Source organism: Citrus sinensis, chromosome 8 (genome assembly GCF_022201045.2).
Source record: "Citrus sinensis cultivar Valencia sweet orange chromosome 8, DVS_A1.0, whole genome shotgun sequence".
In the NCBI taxonomy this organism is placed as follows: Eukaryota; Viridiplantae; Streptophyta; class Magnoliopsida; order Sapindales; family Rutaceae; genus Citrus; species Citrus sinensis.
In genome coordinates, this window is record NC_068563.1 from 816411 (window position 1) to 839920 (window position 23510).

The following is a 23510-nucleotide window of genomic DNA, read 5'->3' on the forward strand; positions in this document are numbered from 1 at the left end:
GAAAGTCTAAATATATATACTCATATATATTTTGAGTAGTGCTAGGGAGAGAGAAAGATAAGAGGAAGCTGACATAAATTCACATATTCTCTTTCTACCATTTTTTTCGTTTTTTTCTCAATTTTCTCTCCCCTTAGTATTTTTCATATATATTTTGTATTATTTTAAAAACCTATCTTTTTTTAAGAATATTTCACTTGAGTTTGGGTTTTGAGATGGATAAACAGAATTAATTTGATAATATTTGACCAGCCCTGCCTTTGAAAAAAAAAAAAGGAAAATTATAAATTTTTAACTAAATTATTAAATTATAATTTGCTAGCATTAAAGCCAACATGAGTTTGACAAAAGTCTAAAATGTATTAAATACTCCTTTCCAAAGCTTGAGCCGTAAAATTAACTATTGTATGTGTCGACAAAATTCTATTGAACTGGTAAATTAGTCTATCTATTTTATGAAAATTGTTAAGTTACCTTAGGATACATTATGAGAAAATAAAACTTCCATCAAAGAAAAGCAAATGAAAGGCTTTCATAAAAATTGTCGAAGTTGTAATTGATGACCTAAAAGTAAAATTAATTAAACAACTATTTAGATCACTAAATACATCTTTTGAGTTAATGTAAGTTACATTATTACTTAACTTAACAATACCCCTATTTTATTTATTTATATTGTACGGTCCTTTTCATTTAGTCATTGTCCATTGATCATCCCCTTACAAGTCTTGCAAGTTAATACTTCCTAAAGGTGTCGTTTACCATTGCGCATGTAGAGATGTCACTAATTATTAGGAGAAAAATCTTTGGTTAGCCAGTTTTAGAAAAATAATGATTAAATGTGCGGTTCATATTCAGCTTGATGTGTTGTGGCAATTGCAAAGCGTACAAATAGATTTTAGTTTTATCAAGAAAAATAACGATTAAACTTGTGGCACGCAAAATGAAAAGAAAACAAAAATCCGGGTTCGTTGGCTAAGCGGAGACTTATGGTCACTGGTAGAAGCCGTGAACAGTTACTTTGGCGGCAAAATGTTAGCTTCTTTGAGGGCAGCTCCTACACTTTGCTTATCGAAGAGAAGATATAGAAATGGGTTCTGTTGCCGAGCGTCTACTCTCCAAAGCAACGCAAATGGAGACCGAAACAGCACCAACAACAATGGAAAGAACAAGAAGAAGATAGTCGTTGTTGGCTCTGGCTGGGCTGGCCTTGGTGCTGCTCATCATCTCAGCAAGCAGGTGCTTTATCCTCTTTCTGTGTGTATGTGAATTTTGACTTTGAATTTAGTGAAAAGGGTATTGGCGGAATTTTTTTTTTTGTTTGCAGGGATTTGATGTCACTGTACTTGATGATGGGAATGGCTTTGGCAGTCCTGATGATATCAGTATGCAGGGTAATAGATTTCAATTTTATCATAAGAGGAAATCAAGACAAAGATTATCATAGGGTGAGTTGAATTCATTCCATCTTATGAAGCCTAATAACAGTCCAATTTTTACTTTATGTTATAGGTTTTTGGTATCCTTTTCGGAATATCTTCAGTCTTGTTGATGAGCTGGGTATTAAACCCTTCACCGGCTGGATGAAATCTGCACAATATTCAGAGGAGGGGTTGGAGGTATTTTAGAACTTTTCTTTTGGGCGAGACAGCTGTATTTGTCTATGAATTGCCTTACCGGAATAATTTTGCAGGTTGAATTTCCAATATTCCAAGATCTTAATCAGCTTCCAACTCCGCTAGGAACCTTGTTTTATACTCAAGTACACCTTGGATGCTATTTTGGTGTGTTGGAAAAAGTTTATTTGCTAAGCTTTGGCCTTTCTGTTAACTGATCTTCATCACACCATGTGCAGTTTTCTAGGCTACCATTAGTAGACAGGTTGACATCACTCCCTCTAATGGCTGCAGGTACACTCCTTTTGTTTCTAGTCTTAGTTTTTTTGAAATGTTTAAATCAACTTCATCTGAACCGGATTGAAACCATGCGATCAGTTTGTCTTTGAAGGTATTAATTACTTTCTAAACCTTGTTTTGCAGTAATTGACTTCGACAACACTGATGTAGCCTGGAGAAAATATGATTCAAGTAAGGATCATAATCATAGCTTTGGAATTCAGCTAGGAAATTTATTATTACTTGAATTGCTTACTCAAAGACGAATAGTTGAAGTGTCTTATTCAGAGGTTTGACATGTAGTCACTGCAAGGGAACTTTTCAAACAGTTTGGGTGCTCGGAAAGGCTCTATCGGAATGTTATTGGTCCCTTGGTGCAAGTGGGTCTGTTTGCTCCTGCAGAACAATGTAGTGCTGCTGCAACTTTGGGAGTTCTGTACTTCATCATCCTTGCCCACCAGGTTGGACAGATTCAATTCCTTTGTGGAGAATAGCAGTTTTTTGATGAGTATCCTGTGTTCTGTGGATAGGTTTTGATAGATTATAAGCATCTAACTCGTCCGTGTCATTGTCAATAACTTTTCTTTTCTGTTGATTGTTGGTTCATTTTGTGGATGGAAACAGAAAAATTTTGATTTGGTATGGTGTCGGGGGACACTTAGGGAGAAGATTTTTGAACCATGGATGGACTCCATGAGGACTAGAGGCTGTGAATTTTTAGATGGTAGAAGAGTGACTGACTTCATATACGATGAAGAAAGATGTTGTATCTCAGATGTAGTTTGTGGCAAGGAGACATATAGTGCCGGTGCAGTTGTCTTGGCAGTTGGAATTTCTACACTTCAAGAACTCATTAAGAATAGGTATTCTCTGTCACGCTTCCAATGCCTTTATCTTTTCTTACTTTTCTGAAGTTCATTTGATACTAGTTTGAATCTATGATAAACTGAAGTATTGATGAACAATATTACTGCTAGACCTTTATGGCCAGAAGGGATTATGCTTTAAGCAGTTTCATATCTATGTTAAATATATCATACTGCATATTTAACTTTATCTCTCATGCTACCCTGGTTTGACCAGCCATTGTTCTTTGTAGTGCAGCATATTGTGTAATAGGGAGGAGTTTCTGAAGGTTTTGAACCTAGCCAGCATTGATGTGGTCAGTGTTAAGCTCTGGTTTGACAAGAAGGTATGTGCAAAGAATTCCCCTTCCCTTGTCATTTGCCAAAGCCTAGCAAAGAAACAGTTATCCTATTCCTGGATACTCTTGAGCTGCTATCATATAACCAGGTTACTGTTCCAAATGTGAGCAATGCTTGCTCTGGATTTGGTGATTCATTAGCATGGACCTTCTTTGACTTGAACAAAATTTATGACGAGCATAAAGATGATTCTGCAACAGTTATACAAGCTGATTTTGTGAGTATTATATCCTATCTCTTTAATCTGTCGAAAGGAAGCTTTAGCCAGTACAATTCAACTGTGATTACTAATTTCTGTCTGTCCAAAAATTCATGTGCAGTATCATGCTAACGAGTTAATGCCACTGAAAGACGATCAAGTAGTTGCAAAAGCTGTGTCTTATCTCTCAAAGTGCATCAAGGACTTCAGCACAGCAACTGTGATGGATCACAAAATCAGAAGATTTCCGAAATCCTTGACTCATTTTTTTCCAGGTAGTCTGCTATGAGTTTTAGTAGCAATGCGGAAAAAAATAACAATGAGAGCAAGGATGCCCATGGAAACGTATGCTTGCTTCCATGCTATGCTTGTGTAATTTGTCTGCATTTTAATGTTTTAGATTTAAATCACTGCATTTACTTGGTCTTAGCAGAAAGATGGTCTACTCATATTCAATATGTGGTTAAGTAAGCACTTTGCCCATGAAAATTCATTTTTGTTTCCCTTATGGTTCGTTCCCAAAGGTTCATACAAGTACATGATGCGGGGTTTTACATCTTTCCCGAATTTGTTCATGGCTGGAGACTGGATTACAACCCGGCATGGTTCATGGTCACAGGTCACATTCAAATTATTTCCTTTTCCTTCGTGATGAGAATTAATAAAATGAAATTCAATTTCTCAACATATGTTCTTCACAGGAGAGGTCTTATGTCACTGGACTCGAAGCTGCCAACCGGGTGGTCGACTATCTTGGAGATGGAAGCTTTTCTAAAATTATTCCAGTGGAGGAAGATGAACCTCACATTGAAGCATTGCGCACCGTCAACAGAAGATTTAATGAAATCAGAGCGCAGCTTCCTTTTTCAGATTACTTCCTTCAGTGAACCTATCATTGAATATGAAGATTTTCTGCGGCAATATCAATACACTTATCAAAGTTCTGTTTTCATTGCTACCACTTTACTCAATTGCTGCATTGACATTAAAGATGCAAGCACTGGTTTTGTCCACAAAGTCTTAAAGTATAGATTGATTAATACTGAATGAGACAAACATCACCTGACTCTTATCTTACAAACTCTTTAACAATCAACAATCTTTCAATTTTTTGTACATGATTTTGTCAATCTATACACTTTTAAAAGAGATGGATTTTCTAGCTATGAAAGTGACCTCTAAGCGAGGTGCAAGTAGTGTTTTAGTAGAACATACAAGAGCCTCCGAAGTAAATACAAAGTGACTGTCTGACTGAGGCTAAGATCTAAATTTAGCTTCAATGCCATGAAGCACTCTTTTCAGAACCTAGGTCTTGAGTTTATTAGCCACTAGGCTGAGAACTCACAATTGTCAGGTTATGGGTTCGAGTCCCCATAATGTATTGCAGAGGTTTAATTTTCTTATTTAATTGAAGTAAAGATAATTTTCTTTCTTTCGAAATGTGAGTGGAGTAGACGTCTCTTGAATATTAGAGAGGATAAAAATTTAAGTAAATTTTATAAAAATTAATGTAAATTAGTTTCAATAATAGTCTGATTTGTAAATATCAATTGTATTATTGAACAATAATTTCATGTAATAAAAAAAAAAAAAAGCCTTAGAGTTTATTGACGTGTGTGTGTGTAAGCGACTTACAAGTATGATATGATTTATATGCACATTTATGTATGTGGGATTATGGGCAAATTTTTATTTTCAAATATTTAGAATAGAATCCCGTCCCTTCGTAGACTTGTAAGCTCACATATAACAAAGCTAATCAATTTCATAAAAAAAAAAGAAAAGCAAAGCGAATCGGCCAATGTCCCAACAAAGTTCTAATTATGAACAACAAGAAGCATCCTAATTAAAACACATGCATGATAAGGGCCCTTTCAGAGGTCATGGACATGCTCAGGCTGCTCAGCCCGTTACAACCCCAACGAATGTCATCATCAATCCGAGAACTTGCGAGATAAAGTGCACGCACTGCCACGTGTCAGCATCTGCGGCTATCGCAATAACGGACGCGCTAGATCCTGCGCATCTCTTCAATGAACTTTCCTCACCATGTCCAATCCCTACACGCCGCATCATTCTCAACTCTTCAATTTTACATTAATGTCCCAGTGATTTATGATAATTACGAATATTGCCATTTAAAATTTTAGATAGCAAAGAAAAAAAAAAAATAGATATTAGAGCTCAATTTTATTCTTTTATTCCATCTCTCATTGCCCCTCTCCCTCTCTCTCTCTCTCTCTCTCTCTCTCACTCACAGAGATCACAAGAAAGGTACGCCTCTTTTTAGATCCAATCCCCATAATTCTTATTCATTTACTTCGATTTAATTTTATCTAATTTAGTTTAATTGCACTCAGTATAATCCAGATTTAAGTTCATTAGATCCTGTGATTTTTTTTTCCTCTTCATCTTTTTAATTTAAATTCTTACCACTAATGATTCGGGATTTTGTCTTGTTTATGCATTAAATTCAGGAAATAGAAGGGTTTTTAAAGTTTGAATTTGTATCATATTCTTTTTTGTTAGTTACAGGTTGGATTCCAGAATGTTAGCTTAATTTAGTTAGTCGCTTTCAATATGATTCAATTATTGCTTTAGAAGAGGGAGTTTATTTGCTTTTTGAGTTTCTGAATTGTTGGGTCAATTGTGTAGTTTTCAGATTAATCTAGTTTGTGGTGCTGATCAAGCAACTTTTTGATGCTGTTTTTTAATCTGGAGTCCTAGTTATCATTTTTTTCACGAATTGCTTTGCTGTTTTATTTATGAATGTTGCTTTTGTTTGACACCTTTGATGACTTTGTTGTTTTTCCTTCCCCTTTTTCAGACCAAAAAAAGAAAAAAAATTGAAAATGGGTGTGGCACAAAACAATGTTGACATGGAGGAGGGTACTCTGGAAGTCGCCATGGGTATGTTATGCACACATTTGTTATGTGTACTAGTTGGTGAAGAATCATTCAGTTCACAATAGCAAGTGAAAGAATCGTTCTGTTCACAATAGCAAGAAGTGTTGAATTGCTGGGAAATTGTTAACTTGAATCTGGAGTTATCTATAAATTGTTAACTTTTTTTTGGGTGTTGCAGAGTACAGAACGGTCACCGGAGTTGCTGGGCCTCTAGTTATCCTTGATAAAGTCAAGGTAGATTATTTTCTTTTCTTCCTCAACATCATTTGGTTCTGTTCGTTTCCTTGAAATTTGCTGATTCATGCATTCCGTGATGAATTTGTTAGGGACCCAAATATTATGAGATTGTCAATATTCGGTTGGGAGATGGAACAATGCGACGTGGTCAGGTCCTAGAAGTTGATGGAGAGAAAGCTGTTGTTCAGGTAATTCTCTTTTATGTTCTCCAACTTTGGTCGGTGGTAAGAGTCCAATTATATGCAGTCCTGTGATGGTGTTAGAAATTAGATGCTTTTAGAATAATTATTTCTAAAGGGATTTGTCTCCTATGAATTAATGTTGAAGCATTTTAACCAATATTATTAATTTTTTTTTTTTTTTGGTGTCTTGTCTGCCAGGTCTTTGAAGGGACATCCGGAATTGACAATAAATTTACAACTGTGCAGTTTACAGGGGAGGTGTGGTTCTGGCTATAAACTTCATGTTATGGAAATAGGCTTTACTTGTGCTACTTTAGTTATTCTAGAGATTTTTATATTTTAGTCACAACCTTTTGATTTGGATTCTATTTGGTGGTTCAAATTCTGTATTTTGTGTGAAAAGACACCCTGCTCATGTGTGCTCTATTTTAATTTTTCTAGAGATTTATATGTCTTGGTCACTACCGTTTGATTTGGATTCTCTTTGATGGGTTAATTCTGTCTTTTGTGGATTGGTCTTTGATATGAAAAAACACCATGACCATGTTTCTCAGGTTCTGAAGACTCCTGTCTCATTGGATATGCTTGGGCGCATTTTTAATGGTTCTGGGAAACCCATTGATAATGGTCCCCCAATTTTGCCAGAGGCTTACTTGGATATATCCGGTAAGTTACCAATTTTTTTCACTCATGATATTTATTTTCTGATGTTAAGAAAAAGATTTGGTTGAATTTGTTTCCTATCTCCCCCCCCCCCCCCCCCCCCCCCCCCCCCCCCCCCCCCACAAAAAAAAAGGTTTGAAAAGTTGCTGTAGAAATATCTGTTAATTTGAGACATCCATTTACATAAATTTGATTCTGTTTGTCTCCTTCTTCATAGGAAGTTCTATCAACCCTAGTGAGAGAACCTATCCTGAAGAGATGATACAGACAGGGATTTCTACCATTGATGTGATGAACTCCATTGCTAGAGGACAAAAGATCCCTCTTTTTTCTGCTGCCGGTCTTCCCCATAATGAAATTGCTGCTCAGATTTGTCGCCAGGCTGGTTTAGTCAAGCGATTGGAGAAGACTGATAATCTTCTTGAGGTATATTATCATACTAAACAGTATTGGCTATAACTGCTGCATTTATTCGTGCATACATTCTTGAATCTTGATGATGTTCTTGTTCAACTTGGATTCATATGCCACAATTTTGTGGATGAAGGCAGAATATTGGTGCGGTCAGCATCTCTATGCTGAAATATATTCTAAATTAGTATGAATGAATATACACAAAATCATCTTCTTAAACCATATAATATGGCACATCCTTTGATTCTGCTTGTAGATGTCTAGTTTTCCGGTTCTTTCAACTAAGTTCCGACCTGGTAAATGTTTTTACTTCTGTCTATTTCCAGGATGGGGAAGAGGACAACTTTGCAATTGTGTTTGCAGCTATGGGTGTAAATATGGAGACTGCACAGTTTTTCAAACGTGATTTTGAGGAAAATGGATCAATGGAGCGAGTGACTCTTTTTCTGAATCTGGTATACATATAAATTGATGCATTGGCTTTTGGTCTGTATCTTTTTATAAGAATTGCTGTTCATTTTCTTGTGGAAGTATATGATCTCTTGTGGTTTGTAAATATATTGGACCTAAAGTTAGTTTTTTTCCGTTATATGTACAGGCTAACGACCCTACAATTGAACGTATTATCACTCCTCGTATTGCTCTTACTACTGCAGAGTATCTGGCATATGAATGTGGGAAGCATGTTCTTGTCATACTGACGGACATGAGTTCTTATGCTGATGCTCTTCGTGAGGTATATACAAATTCATGTCACTGGTTTAAGCATTATAGGATGTATACCAAAGGCAGTTGAGGCAAATACTCAAAAAGTATTTATTTTTATGTAATAGCCTTGTCACTCTGTGGTTCTGATTCGCTCATGGATATTCCAGATCTTTGCAGAAGTGCACAGTCCTATGCAAGACTAGCAAGTAATTTTGATAGTTTACTTTATAGAAGTTTTCATAGGACAAACTACTGATTTGTATGGCAGGTGTCTGCTGCCCGAGAGGAAGTGCCTGGAAGAAGAGGGTATCCTGGGTATATGTATACTGATTTGGCTCAAATTTATGAGCGTGCTGGACGAATTGAAGGTCGAAAAGGTTCCATCACCCAAATTCCAATATTGACTATGCCAAATGACGGTAAATTCCTGAACCATGTTGGCTGGATTGCTTGCATACTACTCCTTGCTTTAGTTGTAAAGCCTTATTTTGTTCTTTTATTTGGCCAGATATTACACATCCCACTCCAGATCTTACGGGATATATCACCGAGGGGCAGATTTACATTGACAGGCAGCTCCAGAACAGACAGGTAAGGTTACGAAGCTTGTTTCGTGAAAGGCATCAATTGAGTGAACTAGATTTTTATGTCAGTTGATAAAGGGTAAATGGTAATTGTATGTGCAATGCAACAAATGCCAATATGTGATGATGTTATAAGCATGTCCTAGTATTGACTTATTACAGACTGAACTTCAGAATTAAGGTTGAGTTTGTTTTCAGTGATGAGAACAACAGTCTTATGCCACAGACCCTTCAAGATCTTATTCGTTTGTGGAATGAAAAATTATTGTTTAAGATTGGGCAAGAAATTGAATACTAAACATTAAGGTCAGATTTTGCTTGGTTGAAGTCATTGTTGACTATGACGTATTTAGAAACCTGGTCTTTATTGCTTGCCAATAGATCGACAAATGAAGTTGGTGATTAAGTAAGCTTATAAATACTTCGAAACTAAAGGTTTATCATTCTGAATTTGGCAGATATATCCTCCGATCAATGTCCTTCCGTCCCTATCTCGTCTGATGAAGGTAAGAATGCTCGTACATGTTTGAACTCTGAACTTGGTCAGGGGTGCCAACTTATCAATCAATGCAAGTACATTATGAAGGCTTATTTTAAATGCTTATCCTATATATTTACAGAGTGCTATTGGTGAGGGGATGACTCGTAGGGACCATTCCGATGTTTCCAACCAGGTTTGATAGGATAACCATGGCATTCATTATCCTGTATACTTTTCTATAATCCATGTTTAAAACCTTTCTATTGATTGCTTGTATCTTTAACCCTCAGCTGTATGCAAATTATGCCATTGGGAAGGATGTCCAGGCAATGAAGGCTGTGGTCGGAGAAGAAGCACTTTCTTCTGAGGATCTGGTCTTTTTCTTCTCTTAATTCACCAAATTCTCTATTAACATAGAGTCATTTATTACAATAATACTCACAATACTTCTGTTGTCTGGAACAGCTGTACTTAGAGTTCCTGGACAAGTTTGAGAGAAAATTTGTTGCTCAAGGAGCTTATGACTCTAGGAATATCTTCCAATCTCTTGATCTGGCATGGACACTTCTTCGCATCTTTCCTCGTGAGCTTCTCCACCGTATACCAGGAAAGACCCTTGACCAGTACTACAGCCGTGATGCAGCTAATTGATGAAGAAGCCCTCTCGTACTGACATGTACCTTGCTGCCTCATTGGTTTTGTCTACAATTTGTTTATTCACCAGCTTTTTGATATAGGTTGCATTTCTCCGTTGAGCAGAAATAATAAAGGTTGTAGTCCACTTGAGGCCCCCGTGCGAAGCTCTTCGTCTGGTCAAAAGATGCAAATATTCTTTCAGCGGAGTGCTTTTTAGATCTTGTAATTCCTGTATCTTCTATTTATTAGTGTGGTCTGGATACTTTTTCTCAAAATTGAAACCATGGTAGTGAGGATTATAATGCCCAAGTTTGATGATTATTCTATTTATCCTGTAATTCTGTCTTTGTTGGACTTTTTCCTTGAGAGGGAAAAAAACCTGTTCGATGTTTTTCAAAATGCGTTTGGCATGTTTTTAACTAATTGTATTACATGTTCATGTTCAATAATAATCTCAACTTTGCAAACGCGATTTCCCAAGTGCTGCTCTAATCGCAATTTAAAATGAAATCAAATGTAAACATATCTACAAAATTTGATGGTTTTCAAGATTCTATAACAACAGTGTTGAAGAGAAAGCGGTCTTTCATTAGCCTTTTGAAAACGTCTAACAAAATCGGCATCATCTCCACCCTTCCAATACATTGTGCATACCTTTTTAGGAAAATCCATGTATAAAGGGAAAGAAAATCAATGAGGTCCGGAATATTCCTCATCCTGAATGATAAAGGAAGGAACTAATAGAGGCTAAATATCCATTATTCAGATAGAGCAAATGGATCTTACTGAATCTCAGCCTGCTTTTGATGTTCTTGCTACAGGTGGCAGGACAACTAAGTCAAGGTTCCCTGGATAAGGAGTCCAGAAGCCTAATCCACCCCTACCTTCTATCATACTGCTACCATTCCCCTTTAATTCGTCCCGTGATTTTACCCACTCTATTTTAGAAGAATGCTCTCTGGTATGTGGGTGCAACACAAACAGTGAGTTATACTCGCAATTTGGGAACATATAGAACTTGAACAAACCCTTTAATCTATAGACAACATAGCCAAAACTCAGCTGATCTCTGGGTGTTAAGAGATTGACTTCATTGAACCACAAGCAGCTAAACAAGTTACTCAATGCAGTATGTTCTCTTATGATGACAGCACCCTCTGGTACATCTGCAATATGTAAAATTTTGTTGGTAACATGAACGAGTAATTGCATATAACAAAGTCTAAATGGAGCACTCTTAGAAGGTCTTTCAAAGGCGAATGAAATAACTAAACAGCAAATAGGCTTGTCTGAGTCCTGACTGCAGTTTGTCAGGAAGCAGCCCTAATATTCAATTGAAGACAAAGGCCAAATAAAGCTATGTGTTTTTCATAAACTTGCCGCAACATATAATACAAGTCTTATAAGTTGCCTCGTGGTTACAGTTTTTCCTCCAAGAATACAGGCACTCTTGATCATAAGGTTTCCTTTTACTTATATAGTGAAATATTGTTATTCTTAAAACTGAGAGGTCAGATGTTCAAAGTTCACATAAAAACCAGATGACAAAACCAAAGCAAATATTGAGTAAAGTTGTAACATTCTTCTTACCACTAATGGTGTTTTTCTTTATACTCCATGGCTCCATTCCTTCATAGCGGTAAATTTTCATCTGATAATCAATAAGAGGTCGGGCATACCGCTTCCTTCTCTTATTTGCATCAGCTTCCTCGTATATGCTGCGATGATGTTTATGCTGAGCAATAGCAAAGGTATGCTTTCCACGCCATAAGTATCTGCAGAACAAAGATAATTGATGATATCAAGACACTCCTCCACTGTAACCATAGAGGAAGAGGGGCAGGGGCGAACCTTCATCCGCATGCTTATGAACTTATTTAACTAAAACTGAGTTGAGTTTTCATTTTCAGATTACTAGAGCAACCAAAAATCATAACAGTTTAAAATTCAGTTTCTGGCAACTTCATGAACACAAATATACCTTTCAAGAATTAGTAATGGATCAACAATCAGCTCCATTTTACCATCAATCCAAATGCTATACTGTGCTTGAGGAAACAACCTATGGGTTAAAATCTTAGGAACCTTCCCATTCCTTCTGGGCTCATCATAAGGTGGATGCTTCAGTAAAATAAGACGCCAAATACCCACCCACTGCCCACCTGCGGAATCTTCCTTGATGGTAACATTCTTCCTTATGAATTTAAGAGATACCTCATCCATCACCATAAGAAAACAGAAGAGCTTCTTAGAGCGGCGACTAATGTTGGAAGGCTGATGAGGAACATCATATCCATCAAAAATCCCCGATGCAACAACAAATTTACACTTCTTAACATATTTGACATCCAAGGGAGACATTTCAGCTCCACCATTTCGCATAAATCCACAGTGCACCTGAATAAAAGAGCACATTGCAAAAGAAATGAAACTAACCTAAATTTATGATGGAAAGTTAAAACAACTACTTTTAAATACCAATAAACCTTTTTTTTTTTGGCTGAAAGAACCAATAACTAATTAAAAGAGTAGAAAATAATGACTACACATAGAAAATTTAATTTCACCTTCATGTTAGAATTTAATTTGAAACTCTCTTCTCTTTGCAACCAGCTTTGATGTCCTCCAAAGAGAGGGGATGACTGAGATCCATTATGCACAAACTCATCCTCCAAAAAGTAGGTTAGATTTTTGACAATTGTGTCGGGAGTTCTTTCCTTTGGAATAAAAATTGTGTTAGGGTCATCCACAGTGGGAATTGGGCAACCTAATCAATGTAGCTAGAATCAGTATCATTTACTTGAACAACATTGAGGTCAATACTGCAATTAAGAGATGTTGCTATAAGCTTACGATGTTGTGATTTTGGAACAAGCCCCATTGTGTCTAACATAATAAATACCTTGCCCTGTTTGTTGCAGATTGCTGCATATCAAGAAGAAACCATAACATCACTTCAACACTGAATCAACAGAGAGTTTTCACCAAATAAAGTTATTTAATAACATCAGTCCACTCAAGAACGAGAGCATCACAAATTTCAGGAAGTAAAAGCAATTCTTGATCTACTCCAAAACTACCTAACCCTAAAAATTATTCCAGAATGACAACATAATGTACAAAATAACCTCTCATCAAAAGAGGCTTAAATCAAGTAATGGTCCTTTTTGGAGTCAAGCTACCTAACTTTTAACACAGACTTCAGCACTGAATATTTTAACACAGACATAAGATTCATGATTCAGTTTCCGTCTCTTTATTCCACACAGGATAAGTTACTAATGATTTAAATGCCAGCAGCAAATGAACAGATGAAAAGTTTAAAATAGCACAAAATAAATTGCAAAATAAACTTCAAATCTCCCTAATACCTGAAAAGAAAGCCAAAGAAGATTGACAAGACCAGACATGAAATAATAATACAACAAGAATGAGTAACATCCACGCAATGCCAGCTACAAGAACCAATCTAATAAATCCTCTCTTCCACACGATCTTCATCGGATAATCTTGAGGAAACCTCGGAGAAAATAAACCTACTTCAGCATCTGCATCATCAGCACATATCTTAATTCTTTAGCCAAAATAAAGCAATGCCACACTGAAACAATGCTAAACCAAAACTCCATTAGATAAAAGCATAATCTTTTGTTTCTACACTCAAAACCCATGCAAAGAAATCACTTCCCATCAGCTTAAAATTCATAAAAATATAACCTCTTTCACTTCTTGTGATAAAATTCATAAAGCCCATTAATTAAAAAAAAAAATTCATAGCCTTTTATGATATCAAGAAAGAAAAGAAATAGTTTTCACTTGCCTTGGGTACGAAGGGTTTGATGATTTCGATCCCCTCTCCTGTTTAAGCGCGAAGAGTAAGAAGATAGAGCCTTGCTCTCCATTATCACTCAGCTTGATGAACACAGTAAAATGTTGATCAAAATCATGCCAATTGGAGTATATTAACAAAGTAGCAGCACTTGCTAACGCGCTAAAAACACGAAAAAGGGAAAAAAAAAAAAGGCTCAAACTTTTTACTTATTGACAATTTATGAAGTTATTGAAACAATAATTTTTTTGAATCCTGAAGGGGTAGCTAAAGAATCCAATTAAGAACGAAAAAGGAAGAAACTTTGAGGGGGCACAAGTGGATATAGAAAGAATGTAAGAACTGTCCAGATCTAAGCAAACTTGTGAAAGCTAATGATTCAAAATTTCTAATCTCGAATAATTAGATCTATAAAAAGAATTCAATTAAACTTGATTCACTCACCCACCCAGTGCCTGAGATTCTCCAAAGCTCAAGCACTCCATGCGCCTCCGTCAAACGGCGTAGTTTTAAGTGACTGTGTATAACTAAAAGAGAAAAGAACTGCGAACTCCCTAATGTTTGGGAAAAGGAACGTAAAGTCTCTTAATATTTCACGAAAGATATATAACCTCCATTTTTATCAATAAATTTAATTTATTTTAATAATAAATTTATTTTTAATATATAATTATCTTTATGTCCCTATAATAAATAAATTAATATATTAACATAAGACATATAGTTGATAACGTGTATAATAGAATAAATAACATTTTACTTAAAATTTAAAATTATATCTATTTTTAGACTGAATTATTTACTCTAAATTATCAATATACATTTCCAATAAAAAATTATGAATGATGAATCAAATTAAAATTCACTCTAAAAATAATAAAAAATTTAGATAAAAGACAATTATATTTTAATTTTAAGTTTTAAAAAAAGTTTTTTATTTCATTACACACATGATATATCTTAAGTCAATATATTAATTTATTTATTATAGTGACATAATAATAATAATTATAAATTATAAATAAATTTATTATTAAAACAAACAGAATTTATTAACAAAAATGAGGTTATATGTCTTTTTTAAAATGTTAAGGGAGTTTATGTCATTTTTTCGAACGCTAGGGTTCACATGCTGAAACTTTGCAACGGTGTCGTTTTTTGCAGTGAAAATAACACACAGGTTCACACGCTGACGTTCGTCTTCCTCCTCCATTGACAACTTAAATAGGGTTTGCGATTTCCGATCAAGTTTTAATTTTCTTTGGGGAATTCTGTTCTATTGTTGAGTGATTTGGTGACAAAGAAGAAAGAGAGAATGGAAGCAGAGGTGATAGAAGCAGAGCTTGTGCTGCCAACGTACATGAGTTTCAAGAGAATACAAATGTATGAAAAGTACCCCAAAGGCCAGTCAAGGGGCAGGCATTGGAAACATCTCAAGCAAATTCTTCAAGCTGAGAATTATCAGAATTACCCTCCTGATGAACCCAATTGTAAGTTGATGCAAATTCTTCAAACAGTATGGAAAACACAAAATAAACCCTCTTATGCTTTTAAATTGTTTGTAAATTTTGATACATGATCGAAGAAGTTATTTTACAGTTGCCCTTTCGTTTGCTCTCTTAGAATATATATACAGTGGACAATATGAGCAGCACTACCGTGGCTGGTGTTTAGATAATCCAAAACCTCCACACTATTTACGTCACGTGTCCTACTGCTCACCATATTGTGAGCGTAGCTGGTAATGCGGTGCAATATGGGTTGTTTTCTTAGTTGAGGTGTTAAGTTGTTTAATGCAATTGCTAAACTGATAGGGTATGGAATGTCATTCATTCTTTAGTTGTGTGTGAAACCCTTTGTATGTGGGCTGTTTTGTACCGATTCTGTGAGCCTGATTTTGAGGAGATGTAATAAGTGTGAAAAGAAAGGATTTTGCTTCATCCGTTACGCACTACTTTGAGTGAGGTTATTTGGATTGAGGGGGCGTTTATTGATACTAATGGAGCAGATTTGATATGATTTGTATTAACAATGTCGGAGTTTGGTTTGCATATAGATGGTTTGAACCTGTACTTGATTAAGCATCTGAATGCAAATTCTCATTTAAACTTTGACATGATCTTGATCAATGTGAGCTTATGTGTTGAATAGCCTTTTTTATTTATTTTACTACTTCAATGACCTTCTTTGGATTTCAGAGATTTGGAGCGTTTGCCATAATTCTCCATGATATTGTAATTGACTAGATGATGAGAAATAATTGTAACTAAATGTGTGGGGTTTGTTGTGTGTTCACTATTTGTTTAGGCTGCACAGCCACAAAGTAGCATCCTCAGGAAGCTGAAAAATATAACACCTATACTATTGTTTCATTTCCATAGTCCCAGAAACCTGAGAAAGACACTCCATGTTGGATCTCTAAGATTATAAGATTTTACCCTCTTTTATCTTCTGTTTTTTTTTTCACAAAATTCAGTCGTAGTTCATCTGATGAAAAATTTCACCCCTTCATTCTATTTTCTTTTGCAGATGTTAATATTGAATCTCCACCATCTATGCATCCTTGCAAGAGAATTTGTGATATAACAGGATTTGAGGTATGTGGAACTATGGAAGAGGATTTTTTTCCCTAAATTCATTTCACTATCATTCATGTCATCAATCCAGTCATTCAGATGCCATGTTGATACACTATAAATTTTATTTAAACAAAATAAAACAAAAAGAGACTTCTATATTGAGTCAGGAATTGCGATTAAATCTTGCTAAGTTGTAATCTCAGTAGATGTTAACTTTTTAGCGTACCATGCAGGCTCCTTACTATGATCCCAGAACAAATCTTCGCTATGCGAATGCTGAAGTCTTCAAGCTTGTAAGATCACTTCCAAATGAGTATGTGCAGAGATACTTGGCTTTGAGAAATGCAGCCGTAGTTCTCAAGTAACTTGGGTTCTGGAAACATTGGTCATCTGTGTTTGTGCCTGTGTGTTTGTTTTAGAATCAAAGTTCATAGTCATGGAGTAAGCTCAATCAAGTAGAGTTGTCTTGAACTATTCTTTGTCATGGTATTTTACATTATATGATGAAAGAAATGCAGAGAAATGCATATTAATTTCCTCTAGAAGCTTGGGCAGTCTTTTTTGTTTGTTTGTTTGTTTGGGGGGGGGGGGGGGGGGGGGATTATAAGCAAGTAATTATTGTACTAACCTAATAGGTGGCTTGCCTGCTTTTTATTGTGCATGATCTCACACGATCCTAATCATTTATTGTGGGATTTTTCTAAATGGCTATTTTAATCATCAGAAAACACATTTAAACCAAATTTCTATTTGCACCTTTCACCAATTATGGAAATTTAAAGATGTTGTTTCTAAGATCCCAAAAAAAAAAAAAAACACACACGCACATATATATATATAACAGAACTATTAGCCATAATTTGGCTGAAGCACATACAAAATATTTTTGTTAACAACATATTCGTCAAAGTAAATTCAAGAATCAAGATAAGCAGCGTGATCTATTGATGAATCTTTCCACTTATTTAATTTTGTATATATTCGCATGAACGAAAATTTTCTTTTTAACTTATTTATGTTGTATATATGAACATAATTTATTCTAATTTCATATTTTATATATTTAATAATGGTGATAAAAACTTTCTTTGGATAATGAAAAATCTCCCACAGCATAATAAATATGTGTAAGAGTAATATTTTTCAAGGATTTTTATGGAATTTCAAGGGAGGAACCATAGTGAAAGGAAATCGTGAACTGTGTCATACATTATAATTTAGCAAAAATATCTACCGTCCACCCGTTTTTTTTAATTTTTTCAAAAATACACAATTTTTTTTTTTTTTTTGCTGGAATCCACCTGAAATTACATTTTGTTTCACTTTTCCACTTCTGTTTGGAATCTATTAAGAAAACTAACGGAAAATTTAAAAAATGATCATTTTACCCTCAAAACGAAAATTATAATTTCACCCTAAAAATTACCAAAAATAATCAGATTAAATCTAATTATTTTCCTCATTGGTCAATAAAGAAATTAATTCCACAACCATCAAATGCAGGGTTTTTTTTTTTAAAAATATGTATGTAATTAGAATACTAAATTATAGCAGTAGTATTAAAAATAGCTCAATCTCACAAACCATCAATTGAATTTAAGATAAGTAGAGTTTTATTATTCATTGAGTTATAATCTCTAGTAGTTAAGATTTTTTTATACTTCATTAACGTACCAATAATGATATTCATCATTAAATCTTATTATTTTTGGCATTTTTAGGGTGAAATTGTAATTTTTGTTTTGGGGGGTAAAATGGTCTTTTTAAAGTTTCCGTTAGTTTTCTTAATGGATTTCAAACGGAAGTGGAAAAGTGGAACAAAATGTAATTTTAGGTGGATTCCAGCAACAACAAAAAAAGAATTGTGTATTTTTGAAAAAATTAAAAAAAATGGGTGGACGATGAATATTTCCCTATAATTTAAAAAAAGTTATGGAACTAGATGTTATTATTGTAATCGTAATACAGCCTCAAAATTTTGATTTTGCTTCATTAGGAAGAGAAAGGGCGAAGCAAGCACAAATTCTCAGGGTTTTCAATTAAATACCCTTTAATAGTTGTAAAATTATTTAAATATCCATTTCCTTTTTTATTTTTATAGGCACCCTAACAAATGTGTAGAAATCTAAAATGCTCTTAATGAGTGCATGAAATCCACTCCTTTTCATTGTCTTTTTAGTTCTTACACTCAAATCTTTTCTTATCGAAATTCTTTCAAAATCTCTTATAACCTCTTACACAAATACAACTATATATTCACTTTTTTTTTCTCAATAATTTTCGTTGATATTTTCTGCATAGCAACAAATATAAATTCTTAACACAAATTAAGTCTTTAAAGAACTAAATTTTTCTAATGAATAATGAAAAAAATCGTATAATACATGAAGGTCGTCTAATCGCGTAATATATAAAGTCGTGTAATACATGAAGGTCTTGTAATACATGAAGTTGTGTAATACATGAAGGTCATGAAAGTCTCGTAATACATGATTCATGATTATGTAATAATACAAAAAGTCATGTCATATACGACTGAGGGTTGTGTATTACATGTGTGTATTACGCAGCCTTGAATCATGTGTTACATGAGCTTACACAACCGAATTATAATCGGAACAATCCATCAATTTTTCACCATTTACATGGAGCAAACAACTAGAAATTTGTATATTATGAGAGACCCACAACTAATTTAATCTATTTTTACTATATAAGATCCTATTTTTTTAATTTTTCTTTAAATATAAAAAAGAAAGTTAATTATAAGGAATTACTTTCCTAAAATAGTTAGATTCCAAGAATTTTGTTAAAAATAATCGATTTTCACCGGCGATTGTGCAGTGACAAACTAATCTTCTCTTTCTCAATTGCAATAGCTTCCTCTTCTCAAGCTTGGTTTGCTCATATGTTGATGTCTAGTTCAACATGTACCAGTATTTGTTTGAGCCATGTTATGTTTGAGTTGTGTAAATATTTTAAGATAAGGATAGTTTAGTAATTTTGATAAATTTTATTTTTAAGATATTGAGATAATTTTGAAAGTAATAAGGTACATCTGCTGCAATTAAGGATAGCAAAAAAATCCGAGTCCGGCTCGGATCCATAAAAATCTAAAAAATTTGAATCCGGAAAAATCTGGATCCACACTTTAAAAAATGTGGATCCAGAGTTTAAGAATTATAATTCGTGCGATCCAGAAAACCGGATATCCGGATTCGGATTAATTTTAATTATAATATTAATTTAATCTAATTTGTATTGAAAGATATATAAGCTATAATTAAAAAAAATAAATAAATAAATCCAGCGACCTAAATCGAAAAGCGCAGACGGCAACAGCATCACTCACTCACCAAACCGTTCGCGCCTCACACGTCCACCACTCACAAGCGCTTGAAATCGAAAACCACCCTAAATCCCTAACCCTTGAACGCCGTCCGGCTTGCAGTCGCTGTCATCGAACGCCGAATGCCTCGCCTGAGCTGAACGCACCAAACCGTTTGCGCCTCACACGTCCACCACTCACAAGCGCTTGAAATCGAAAACCACCCTAAATCCCTAACCCTTGAACGCCGTCCGGCTTGCAGTCGCTGTCATCGAACGCCGAATGCCTCGCCTGAGCTGAGCACGCGTTGTTGTCGTCGAAGGTTGTTGTCGTCGCGCCGGCTGCCCTGCCTCGCCTCACTCAGCGCACTTCGCCGTCATCAAACGTCGGCAACCCGCTGCATCTTGGCTCGCGTGAAACACACCGTACTTGGCTGCCTTGTCCATTCTTTCCACTGTTGGTCGCTGTTAACACAAAAGGTGAGCACGAATTTCCAGCAAATCAATTTCTGATTTTAAGTGAATTAATACGTATAAGCATAAATGCATAAATGTAGTTTCTGATTTGTAGTGTTTTTTATTTGTGGATTTTAATGGTTGTGTACTTGAATTTTGCGGGTTTTATGATGATGTTGTATTTTATTCATGTTAAATTGGTAATTGTTGATTATAATTGAATTTTATTTGAATTTATTAGTTAAATTGTTGAATTTTTAAATTATTTTTTAAATTATTTAACTTAATTTAGTGGATCCGGACAGCTATTAAAACCTCATTGGAATTGGGATTTGTTCAGGATTTCTATTGGGAATATTTTGCTTGTTGGTTCAGTAGTATTCTCTTTTCCTTTAATTTTTCTCACGGGTGTGCCACGAACTCGCCAAGCAGCCACCGTATTGCAGGTTTTTTGTTTTCCCCCAAAGTGCTTGATAAATTTGAAGTCTGGATTGCTTGTTTGGATATTAAGTTACTTGCAAGTGGGTTCTTCAGTTGATTGCTTATCATCAGAGTTGTGAATTGAATTATAATTTCTTCCTTGTGAGTTTGGTTCAAATCAACTACCCAAGAAAGCTTATACTAGGTTCTTTTTTTTTTTTTTTTGGGTGGCAGTGTATCATTGAACTTTATTAGCAGATATGGATGTCGATCATGTTGATCACTATAGAGTTCTGGGGTTACCCTCTGGTGAGGAAGGTGCTAAACTAACTGAAAAGGAAATATCAAAAGCTTATAAATGGAAGGCTTTGGAATTGCACCCGGATAAACGACCCGATGATCCTGATGCCCATGATAATTTCCAAAAGCTGAAGTCATCTTATGAGATTTTGAAGGATGAGAAGGCCCGGAAATTGTTTGATGATCTTTTGAAAATTAAACGGGAGAAGCAGCAGCGCCAGTCCCAGCAGGATGGGAAGAGGCGAAAAATGATGTCGGATCTTGAAGAAAGAGAAAGGGCTGCTTTTGCTCCTGACCCGGCTGTGAAAGCCCGACAAGAAGAGGAGAAGATTGCTAGGCAGCTTAAGGAAGAGATTGAGAGAATACGTGCAATGCATGAGAATAAACGAACACCTGCAGCATTTGCATCAGTGAAAGAGACGAAACAGAGTGGGAGTGGTGGGGTTGGGTTGGATAAGGAGAAGGTGCTTAAGGTTTCGTGGGAGAAGTTTGGTGAGGATTATACGGCAGAGAGGTTGAGAGAGATATTCTCAGAGTTTGGGAAGGTGGAAGATGTTGTGATTAAAAGTTCCAAGAAGAAAGGTTCTGCGCTTGTTGTAATGGCTACTAAAAGTGCAGCGGTGAGTTCCTTAATTTGAGACGGTATTGGCTATATTTCTGTCTATTGTATGCTGTTTGAGTATATGTTTTATGACTAATAATTTGTGTTATTGCTTTGTAGGGCGCCGCTACAGGAAGTGTTTGTGGTAATCTATCTAATCCTCTGCTGGTTTTACCTCTTCAACCAGCTGTGGCAACACAGATTCCGAGTGCTCCGAAGCCTGTGGAGACTGAAAGCATAAACAATTTGGTGGGTGCTGGTTATCAAGCACATGAAGATGCTATTTTGGAGAAACTGCGGGAAAAGGTATGAGTTTTATGTTTTAGCAATTGTGATTTATATATAATTAGTGGTTTAAAAACATTTAGTTTAGATTCAACCTTTGGTTTGGATATTTTTTTTCCCCAATTGTATATGTCGTTATCATTTGCTTTATGTTTGAAAAATGAAATTGCTGAAACCATCCTCGGAAATACAAAGAGGGTTGCAAGATTAGGAGCAATGCTGGGCATAAAACATTTGATTCTGTTAATCAATTGAGTTTGATTACACTACCATATTATATAATCTTTTGGTAAAATGTTGGCATGTTGTAGTGCCCTGGCTCTATCACATGGAGTAGTCTTCATGGTGTAGTTTGGCCATGAGATAGTGAGTATGACGGATGTTTTGTCACATTGTGGGCCGTATCAGAGCCAGTGTCTTTTGCTGAAACTTTGCATAGAATTCCTTCCCTTTTTTTTTTTTTTTTGTGTTTTGTTTTTTATTTGTCTCTGCTTTGAGCAGGCTGCAGAAAGAGAAGGAAGAAACGTTACATTGTCTTGCTAAAGTTTACATATAATTCTTTCCTTCTTTTAATGATTCTTTATTGACCTGTGTCTGCTTTGAGCAGGCTAAAGAAAAGAACAAAAAGAAATGTTGCTAGCGTTGAGGGAGAGATTCTTGGATGTGTCACATAGCTCCGGAACTTTTCTATCTCTGTAAAGGTAATTTAGCATGTTCCATTTTTGTTCATGCCACTGTTTTTTTTAATCCTTCTCATTTGTTGTCATTTTGTTTGGAGCATGATTGATGGGGGCTTAAAAGGTCATTGGATTTTAATTTTGCTCCACTCATGCCTATATTAAAAATCATTTCTTCTTTGACATACGTGAATCTTGTTAATGCAGGATCCAATCGTGTCTTACGAAGCGGTTCTGCTGAGCATAGCTGAAGATGTGCATCTTTGTTTAATCAGAAATTTTGCCAATACATAAAGGGAGCATGTAATATACCCTATAGTAGCATTTATAGATATGAGTAGGAACATTTAAGCTTCAATTCTTTGAAGTTACATCAAGGGAATTGGGTGTTAGAGATTTATATTGGGTTTTAGAGATTTACATTAAATTTATCAACTTTTCTAAGATATGTATTGTAGCTTTCTTGTGCAATAAATTGCGTTATGTAGAACTCCTGTTGAGCAAGAAACCATTTTGAATGATTGCTTGCCACAATGATTTTCAATGTCACACTAGAATCCTCTATCTCCCTTCATTATTTGAAGCTTATGCAGCGCTGCAACTGTTGTTTGAGTAGCAACAGTACCAAACATTTGTAAGACTTTATTGAGACTTTATTGCTACTGTTTAACAAAGTTAACTTTAGATGGAAGTTAATGATCCATCCTCTAAGTCTGATGGTAACACAGATGACAAACAGTACAACACTCATTAAGCTGGAAACAAATCTTATACTAATAATTAAAACCTATAACAAGTCCCACATTAACATAAAAAATAATATATCTTTTATATGAAAGTGATAAGGCTTCCTTTAATCGACAGATGAGATGATAAATGGTTTATTGATGATGCAATCAAACAAGGATGACTTCACTTATATATA

The 23510-nt window shown here is 35.2% G+C and overlaps 5 protein-coding genes across 9 annotated transcripts; 4 read left to right on the plus strand and 1 right to left on the minus strand.

Annotated features, from left to right (window-relative positions):
• The first annotated feature begins 735 nt into the window (after positions 1 to 735).
• LOC102616616 (uncharacterized) lies at positions 736 to 5573 on the plus strand. 3 transcript variants are annotated; one of them, XR_371514.4, is made up of 13 exons: positions 736 to 1239; positions 1328 to 1394; positions 1513 to 1619; positions 1694 to 1762; positions 1856 to 1910; positions 2040 to 2087; positions 2199 to 2356; positions 2520 to 2758; positions 3000 to 3087; positions 3189 to 3317; positions 3421 to 3644; positions 3824 to 3918; positions 4001 to 4054. XR_371514.4 is itself a non-coding variant. In XM_006486630.4 (13 exons), exons 1-13 carry the CDS (start codon positions 1033 to 1035, stop codon positions 4184 to 4186), a joined length of 1602 nt encoding a protein of 533 aa, XP_006486693.2. In that variant the 5' UTR covers positions 740 to 1032; the 3' UTR covers positions 4187 to 5573. The 3 variants fall into 3 exon arrangements, 1 of the variants encoding a protein (XP_006486693.2); XM_006486630.4 differs by having other exon boundaries at positions 740 to 1239; positions 3421 to 3574; positions 4001 to 5573; XR_008051263.1 differs by lacking the exons at positions 3824 to 3918; positions 4001 to 4054 and adding an exon at positions 3733 to 3751.
• On the plus strand, positions 5431 to 10441 carry LOC102617516 (V-type proton ATPase subunit B 2). Its single transcript, XM_006486633.4, has 15 exons — positions 5431 to 5573; positions 6127 to 6209; positions 6385 to 6440; positions 6533 to 6631; positions 6824 to 6883; positions 7180 to 7291; positions 7506 to 7714; positions 8029 to 8157; positions 8301 to 8438; positions 8679 to 8829; positions 8919 to 9001; positions 9453 to 9500; positions 9615 to 9668; positions 9766 to 9849; positions 9941 to 10441. The coding sequence occupies exons 2-15, from the start codon at positions 6152 to 6154 to the stop codon at positions 10124 to 10126; spliced, it is 1467 nt and encodes a 488-aa protein (XP_006486696.1). The 5' UTR covers positions 5431 to 5573; positions 6127 to 6151; the 3' UTR covers positions 10127 to 10441.
• A 142-nt stretch (positions 10442 to 10583) lies between these two features.
• LOC102617011 (probable hexosyltransferase MUCI70) lies at positions 10584 to 14536 on the minus strand. Of its 2 annotated transcripts, none has more exons than XM_006486631.4 (8): positions 14385 to 14536; positions 13932 to 14023; positions 13483 to 13659; positions 12965 to 13036; positions 12679 to 12878; positions 12093 to 12508; positions 11702 to 11886; positions 10584 to 11277 (listed from the first exon to the last, which is right to left on the minus strand). In XM_006486631.4, the coding sequence occupies exons 2-8, from the start codon at positions 14011 to 14013 to the stop codon at positions 10904 to 10906; spliced, it is 1506 nt and encodes a 501-aa protein (XP_006486694.2). In that variant the 5' UTR covers positions 14014 to 14023; positions 14385 to 14536; the 3' UTR covers positions 10584 to 10903. The 2 variants fall into 2 exon arrangements, with proteins under 2 accessions (XP_006486694.2, XP_015388286.2); XM_015532800.3 differs by having other exon boundaries at positions 14389 to 14532.
• Positions 14537 to 15085: 549 nt separating this feature from the next.
• Positions 15086 to 17052, plus strand: LOC102617798 (protein EIN6 ENHANCER). Its single transcript, XM_006486634.4, has 3 exons — positions 15086 to 15430; positions 16470 to 16537; positions 16753 to 17052. Exons 1-3 carry the CDS (start codon positions 15256 to 15258, stop codon positions 16882 to 16884), a joined length of 375 nt encoding a protein of 124 aa, XP_006486697.1. The 5' UTR covers positions 15086 to 15255; the 3' UTR covers positions 16885 to 17052.
• A 2762-nt stretch (positions 17053 to 19814) lies between these two features.
• Positions 19815 to 23149, plus strand: LOC102618077 (uncharacterized). Of its 2 annotated transcripts, XM_006486636.4 has the most exons (6): positions 19815 to 20326; positions 20643 to 20748; positions 20957 to 21642; positions 21744 to 21929; positions 22516 to 22609; positions 22793 to 23149. In XM_006486636.4, exons 3-5 carry the CDS (start codon positions 20983 to 20985, stop codon positions 22546 to 22548), a joined length of 879 nt encoding a protein of 292 aa, XP_006486699.1. In that variant the 5' UTR covers positions 19815 to 20326; positions 20643 to 20748; positions 20957 to 20982; the 3' UTR covers positions 22549 to 22609; positions 22793 to 23149. The 2 variants fall into 2 exon arrangements, with proteins under 2 accessions (XP_006486699.1, XP_006486698.1); XM_006486635.4 differs by lacking the exon at positions 20643 to 20748.
• Positions 23150 to 23510: the final 361 nt, after the last annotated feature.